General features: G+C 42.9%; 1 protein-coding gene and 1 long non-coding RNA gene across 2 annotated transcripts in view; one reads left to right on the top strand and one right to left on the bottom strand.

Annotated features, from left to right (window-relative positions):
• The window catches only part of SENP2 (SUMO1/sentrin/SMT3 specific peptidase 2), a 34,925-nt gene extending 33,101 nt beyond the window's left edge, over window positions 1-1,824 (top strand). The window contains exon 18 of the mRNA XM_006773330.2: window positions 1,165-1,824. Coding sequence (XP_006773393.2) covers window positions 1,165-1,227 — 63 coding nt within the window. The 3' untranslated portion in view covers window positions 1,228-1,824. The remainder of the gene's footprint in view (window positions 1-1,164) is intronic.
• Window positions 1,825-2,938: 1,114 nt separating this feature from the next.
• LOC107184600 lies at window positions 2,939-7,077 on the bottom strand. The gene is made up of 3 exons (XR_001515492.1): window positions 7,064-7,077; window positions 6,476-6,478; window positions 2,939-3,012 (listed from the first exon to the last, which is right to left on the bottom strand). It is a non-coding gene; the product is annotated as an uncharacterized LOC107184600 (long non-coding RNA).
• Window positions 7,078-7,931: the final 854 nt, after the last annotated feature.

The following is a 7,931-nucleotide window of genomic DNA, read 5'->3' as shown; positions in this document are numbered from 1 at the left end:
TGAACTGTGAAGGCAGAACCTAAGGTGGAGGGCTGATGAGGGGTTTTAAGGGCAACAGCTGTTTGGTGTAAGGTGTAAGAAAGCGGTTCAATTTTTTTAATAACCAGTTTGGCAATATAGTGCATACAACTGGATATCAGTCCAGACATAGGGGTTATGTATTTTTGTCTGCCAAAAGCATCTCCTCCTGATGAAAAATGCCCCCCCCCCATTTAAGCAATCCTATCCTATATAATGTAGCTATACTACTAAAAGGGTAATATGCTAATTAGACGGGTCAACCGGCCATCTTCTGGACTTCCGACTTCCTTTTGGACAAAGCCATGGTGGTGGGGGCCAAGGCAGAGGCCATTAGGGGCGATCAGGCCTACAGGGGAGGGCAGTTGGGGCGAGATCAGGCCAGCAGGGGAGGGCAGTTGGGGGCAACCAGGCCGGCAGGGGAGAGAAGTTAGGGGTGATCAGGAAGGCAGGCAGTGAGGTTAAGGGTGATCAGGCATGCGGGCAGAGGGGTTAGGGCAGCCGTGGGCAAACTACGGCCCGTGGGCCGGATCCGGCCCGTTTGAAATGAATAAAACTAAAAAAAAAAGACCGTACCCTTTTATGTAATGATGTTTACTTTGAATTTATATTAGTTCACACAAACACTCCATCCATGCTTTTGTTCCGGCCCTCCGGTCCAGTTTAAGAACCCATTGTGGGCCTCGAGTCAAAAAGTTTGCCCACCCCTGGGTTAGGGGCAATCAAGCAGGCAGGCAGAGGCAATTAGGGGCAATCAGGCAGACAGGCAGGTGAGTGGTTAGGAGTCAGCGTCCCAGATTACAAGAGGGAAGTCCAACCTCCGCTTTAGGCCCATCCAGGGATCAGGCCTAAACCAGCGGTAGAACTTCCCCCAAAGGGTCCCCGACTGGAGAGGGTGCAGGCCGGGATGAGGGAATACACCTCCCCCCCACCCCCTGCACAAATTTAGTTACTGGGCCGCTAGTATAATAATAAACATTATAAACCTCCTTTTTCATGGCTTCATAAGTCTGCACCAGAATGTAAAAAAAAAGTTAAGGCATACCTAATGGACATGGCATCTTACTTTATTTGCATGATTCACCTAAAAGTTGTTGATGCTGTGCAAGTGAGTTAATGTATGTGTTGTTGGTGGATTCTTTGCAGCACCAGATGCCTCTCTTCCGGAAGAAGATGGTGTGGGAAATCCTTCATCAGCAGTTGCTGTGAGAATGCCTGGCCCAGTCCCTTAGCTGCTGGTGGTTCTTTCACGGACGAACGTTTTCATATACCTCATGCATTGTGGGTTTAAAAGTCCCTGCATCGCCAGTTCTCTCACAGGTACTGAGCTGTCAGACATGCATGAAGGCCCTGCACCCTAGTGTCCTGACTTGGTATGCGGAGGGCTGCTTGCAACCTGTTTGTAAGACTGTGCCTGCTCAGAGCCTGGACTATTCAACCCACATAGGAACAAACGCTAATTAATACTTTTTTAAAAAAGATTTTTCCCCCCTGTGAATGTGGAAAATGCAGGATTTATTCTGTGAGCTGTTGTTTTCTGTGTTTGTTCACATGTATTCATTCACTCACTCATTTGCATACATAATGGGCAGTGGCTGTTTTCTGCTGCTCTTTTACAGTTAACTTTGAATTGTTTGAACTATTTATTTCTGAAAAGACTGTTAATCAAGCTGCCATTCCCTGCTGAAGATGTAGCGGGAAAGCAGTGGGGGTGGGAGGAAGGAAGTGTTAGTTGACTTCTCTGACGTTGGAGCAGTAACTGCCAACTTGAAGCGGGAGGTCTTTTTTTTTTTTTTTTTTTTTTTTTTTTGAGGTTTGAAAATGCCAGGAAAAGCGCTGGGGGTAGGGCTCTGATTGCCTTTCAGGGAAGGCAGAGACTCCGGCACCAGCATGGTGTCGGGAAAGTGGACTGTGGCCAAAGGATTCTGGCTGCCCAGGCATCTTCTGAAGACTGTAATGGTCTAGAGCAGTGGTTCTCAACCTTCTGGCCCTTTAAATACAGTTCCTCATGTTGTGACCCAACCATAAAATTATTTTCGTTGCTACTTCATAACTGTAATGTTGCTACTGTTATGAAACGTAATGTAAATATCTGATATGCAGGATGGTCTTAGGCGACCCCTGTGAAAGGGTCGTTTGACCGCCACAGGGGTCGCGACCCACAGGTTGAGAACCGCTGGTCTCGAGAGACTTTTCTTTCTGGAAATGAGGTGACCGCTGCTCTTGAAACTGGATTTGAAGTAACTAAACCCTAAATCTTCATTTTTACCCCAGATCTGGTTGAGGGTAAACCTCAGAATTGTAAAGGCTGGCCTGAGCTGTTTATTTCAGAAGGGTCTATTCAGCTTAAAGCTATTTTTCCTCAAAGTTTTTTTTTTTCTATATAGAAAGCTGAAATTAAGTTTTGTATTCATTAGGATTTACACTCCCCCCACCCCCCACCCCCCATTCCACCCTAAGAAAAATTGTGGAAGAAAATTTAGTACTTGGCTCTGAGGTTAGAATAATCTATTTTGCATATGAAAGTTTGTATTTAACTTTTTTTGTTCATTAAAAACTTTACAGTGGTTATGCATTTTTAATTTCAGAAAGTTTAGAATTGGTCAAAACATATTTTGCAAGATCTAGTGCCTAGTGTTGCTTTTTCAATGTAATAAAAGGTTGCCTGGCAGAACCTGAAAAGTTAAACTCCCAAACTTTTCCTGGTACACAAAAGCAAGAGGTAAAACCAGAAAATGCGGGCATGTGTTAGCTATGACTGAACATGTCTGCCCTTGGAGGGCCCGGGCTGCTGCTCAGAGGCGCGCGATTGCAGCCAGTTTCCCTGAGACATGTGAACGTCTAGGTGTGGGACCTGGGGCTTGTGATGTGGATTAAACTGCATCTACTTGATGGGCAAACCAGAGGACGTGTGCTTAGGTGGTGATTAAAGAATGAGCCAGCTGTGCCACATCTCCCTCAAGCTCAGGCTGCACAGAACCCTTCCTGCAGCTGCTGGAGTGGGGCCAGTGAGCACTGGGATCGAGCAGCTGGCACAGCCGAAAGAGATTGACTGGGTAGCATACTGAAAACCTGGTTCCCACTTAGCGCTAGTAAGTTCACCTGGGAATGTTAGTACCTTGGTGAATGTTTGTTCCAGGTGGGGTAAATCCTGTCCGGAATGGCAGTCTGTGTTCTGCCCATAGAAGTGAGGCTGGGGTTAATGTATTTGTATTACATTCTAAGCATCTTACTGAGGGGCTTCATAGAGCAGCTGTTTCCCAGGACATAAAAGCAGAATTAGATAGAGAATGGCGTTCTACATAACCCAGACTTCCAGAATTTGAGATACTCATGCGTCTCTAGGCACTGACCATGTCTGTCTTGATGCAGAGAAATTTGTTGGTAACAGAATTTTTTTTATCTTAACAGTTTATGATAAAAGCAATCAGGTGATAAAAAGTTAATGATTTTATCAACATATATCAATAGTGAAATTACCAATATTAAAGTCAGTGAGATGATATATATTTTTTATTAGAGCAGTTTGAGGGTCTGAAAAAAGGTAGAGTGAACCTTTTTTAGTAGACAATCTCCAAAAAACTGATTAAAATAGAAAAATAAACCACTGTTGATACGCAGATGTCTTTGTCATGTTTGACCTTGTACCAGAGTTGGGATGCAGATGAGGGGAAAGACTTGGGGCGTGTGGAAGATGTCTGGAGGGCCCCATATTCTACCTCAGTTCCCTAGGCTGCTAGACTTCCTATCTTTTCCTCCTCTGAACTGTGAAGCACAGCTTGCCCTGCCCAATGGTCATCGTTTGTCTGCATGTTGAGGCGTTGCTTGGTGCTGGGACCAAGGTGTGGGTGTGGGGAGAATGTGTCCTTGGAGATATGTTGAACTTCTGATACAATAAATAAACAAGGTAGAGTAATTTAATAACATTAGTACTGTAGTGCAGCTACATTGTTTAAATTGGCTTTTGTGAACTAATTGAGAATCTAAATTCTTTATGGTAGTTTGAGAAAAACTTTAAGGAACCAGTATTTAAACTTTTGGTACTTGTTTTTAAATTGGAGATCTAGCTTACTATATTCCTTTGATAATTTTTTAATTTAAATTTACCAAATATATACAAGGAAAGGGTTTGGGTGTTTGAAATAGGTGTTCATTTTATCTATTCCCCAATAAATTAATCTCTTTAATTCATTGGCTTTCACTTTTTTTATTGCAACTCAGTAATAAATGTATTTCATATTACGTGTCATGAGTATATGTGGACACAAGTTTTACAAAAACATGACTTATTACCCTCTGAATTTTATCTTGATATTTTAAAAATGTGCATTGTGACCACCAAGTTGATTCCTAAACCCACTAGTAGATGGAAATCCACAGTTTGAAAAACACTGCTCTGAATTGGCAGCAAGATGCAAAGTATATTGAAAACTATAAAGCTTGAAACTGCAAAGATGTGATAAATATGAGGCTGTTTTGAGATGAATCTGAGAAAACAGGCCAGAAGCTCAGCAGAAGTGTGGGGTATAAATAGTCCTTGTTCTTCACATTGATATTTCCTAAAATATGTTAAGTAAAAGTCCTAATCTATGTAGGATGCAGATCAAAGGATTCTATGGCTCAATGAATGTGTGCCAAGTGATGCATAGTCAACAGAATGAATTACTGTCTTAATTCTGAAATATCATTTCTGAAAACCTGAGACACTTGGCCCTTCCTGTGACACCCGTGGAACCTGTATGGATACACTGTGGGAAGTGTCAGGAGAGGCAACACAGTTCTTGGAAGCAAGTGTTGCTTCCTACCCCAAGCACACATACTGCCTCCTGAAGATCATATGGTGATCCTAAAGTCTGTGGTTCTCACTTATATTTCAATTGTATCTGTACGAAGTGTTCATAACAGAAAAAAAAAATACTGCTCAAAGGTAAAGAATAAGAATTTTGCAAACTCACCATCCAGAGTTAATAACATTGTGTTAACATTTTGGTATAAATCGTGGTCTTTGGCATATACTCCTTCATATGTGTAATTGTGTGTTGTGTATGCTTGCGCATGTATATATTTTTGTTATTAACAAATATGGACTGATACGATATATGGCTATATAACCCCTCTCCATTTAATTTATTTTGACCATATTTTCATGTCAATAAATATTGACATTTTAATAGCAGCATACTGTTCCAGTGTATGGCTATAACATAATTCATTTAATCCAGTATTGTTGCACACACCACACTGCACAATATTTGGGTTATGCTCTTAGGAGAAATTCTTAGAAATAAAATTTCTGACAAGTTATGTATAGCAATAAAATCAGGGGGAAATCACTCATTGATACTTGGACTTATTCTGGCACAAGAGATTACAGTCATTGACTTACATTTTATAAGATACACAATCATTACCCTTCAGCAGTTAGTAAATGGCTTATCTTTTTTTTTTTAATGTTTTTTATTGATTTCAGACAGAGGAAGGGAGAAGCGAGGAGAGAGAGAAACATCAATGATGAGAATCATTGATCAGCTACTTTCGGGGGATCAAGCCTGCAACCCAGGCATGTGCCTGACCGGGAATTGAATGGTGAACTCCTGATTCGTGGGTCAGAGCTCAACCACTGAGCCACACCATCCGGGCAAATGTGGCTCATCTTGACTCACCTTTTATTCAGAGGGGACAAGATAAATACTTAAGAATGTATCCCTAACTTTAAAAAAGCCCATGTTATTTTTACCATCTAACAAAATTAATAATTGGTAATACCATCTAATACTCAGTCCATATTCAAATTTCTCTGTTTAAAAAATACTTTATTATAGTCTTCTAACCTGGATATATACAGTGGGCTGAATGGTGGCCTCTGAGAACCTAAGTCCACAACAATCCCTGGAATCTGTGAATATTTATTTTTCCGTCACCATTTTCCCCCCCATACCCCCTCACCCCGCAATCACCACACTGCTTGAGGAATTTACCCTGGATTATTGGGTAGGCCCTAAAGGTGCATTTACATGCCGAATAAGAGGAAAGCAGAGGAAGTTTTGAGACAGAAGAGGAGGCAATAAGATGGGCCTAGGCACTTGATATTTTATACCCATTTTTTGTGGGGGGAAATCTGTTTATGCATCTAAAACAAAATCTGGAGAAAGACACCCTGTGTTATAGTAACGGTGGTCTGGGAAGGCTCTGTTACTTTATAAACGAGTTTGGAGGTTATTTTGTTTGTTTTTAACGGAAAGAGGAGGCAATGAGACTGGAAGCAGAGACTGGAGTATCCCTTCCACAAGCCAAGGAAGTCTGGAGCCACCCAAGGTGGCAGAGCCTTCAGGGGGGAACATGGCCCAGCTGACACCTTGATTTTGGACTTGGGGCTCCAGGACCGTAAGAAGATAAATTTCTGTTGTTTTAATCCATCAAATTTGTGGTGGCCACAGCAATCTCAAGAAACTAATACCGGCTCCAAATAAAATATGTAAATTGCCTTTGGTTGTCCTGATCACTGAAGGTTACTGGAGGCAAATGGGAATGTTCTTGTCAGCCACATCTGATATTAGAGGCAGTGCCCCCAGTCACTCATGGGAACAAACCGCCTTGCATCTGGGCATCTTGCTTTCACAAGAGAATACAAGGAGCATTGAGGTTAAGCTGGAGTATAATTCTGTTCTCTGAGGTTTTCTCTTTATACCAGCTATTCCTGAGACAGCTATTAACACTCCTGGCTTCTAGAAAGACAGCACCTGGATGCGGCTGATGTGAGCTAGAATAGAAAATTAGCCCATATGCAGGATGGCTTAAATTTTAATTCACCAGCACGCACCTTAAAGGGAATGTTAAGAGGAAAGAAAAGGCAGCAGCAAAAATTGACAGTAAAGGGGAATTTGCTAGTCATGTTATTTGACATCAGCGGTAGCAAGCCAAAGCAATCTCCATCAGGCTGTAGACGATGAGAGATTTGGATGCATATACAATTCAGGCTAATCTCTCAATACCTACCGTGTGGGCTTTTCATAATTGTTACCATGGGGATGCTTCTCTTGCCTACTTCCTTCCCCAGGGATGTAGGAATGACTATGCCAAGAGCTTGTCATACTCCAGTCCTTACCGCATCTCTGTCTACTCAGTCACTGAGTCACTTCCATCCCAAATGGCAGCCAGGTTATCTATCCATTTTCCCTGCTTCCCTTACAAGTCTAGTGTTTTTCCCCACCTTTGCCCATCCTGTCAAGATGCCTCCTATCTATGGTGACTCATTTCCTTTGGTTCTTGGTCGAAACCCCCCTAAACCTCTGGCAATTCTCCCTTTTCTCAAGTTTGTAAGTTCTCCTCTGCTGGACCCTCCTCTACTCTACAGCCAGCCTGCCATCCTTCCCGCCCAGAGCTCCTTGTTGGAGGAGTCACCTCGAGGCAGAGCTGTGGGGGAGGGAGAGGGAACTGGGACAGAAGGGATGGTCAGGCCTCCTTACCATTCCTAGGAGATGTTAGCACATGCAAAACCACTGTGGGTCTCGGGTTTTCAAGGAGGTCAATCCAAAAGACCAGGGAGGGGCTTTTTGAGTCTCCGAGGGTAATAGGTATCAAAACCTCTGGTATTGACCTAAGTCTCCATTTAACAACTGCCATTTTATTTTTTTCATAAAATCATGCTCAATTAGGACTTTCTGGGATGTCAGAATGTCTTGTCAAGACAGAAAAAGTCTGGGATTTATACAAGAAATACCATTTGTCTGAGTCCACATGTTGGAACGAGGCACACACAGGCGGCTGCTCTTATGTAGGTAAGACGGGATAGGCCCCGTCCTGTAAAGGGTGGTCCTTTTGCTCGCGCTGCCCTGGGGAAGCTCAGGAGTGCCTGCATCAGGTGCCAAACCACCCAGCACCCGGGCTCTCAGAACACGGGCCGGAGAACACCT

Source organism: Myotis davidii, unplaced genomic scaffold (assembly GCF_000327345.1).
Source record: "Myotis davidii unplaced genomic scaffold, ASM32734v1 scaffold626, whole genome shotgun sequence".
NCBI classification, from domain to species: Eukaryota; Metazoa; Chordata; class Mammalia; order Chiroptera; family Vespertilionidae; genus Myotis; species Myotis davidii.
Note: the sequence above shows the minus strand (reverse complement) of the source record. Positions and strands in the feature narration are given on the sequence as shown.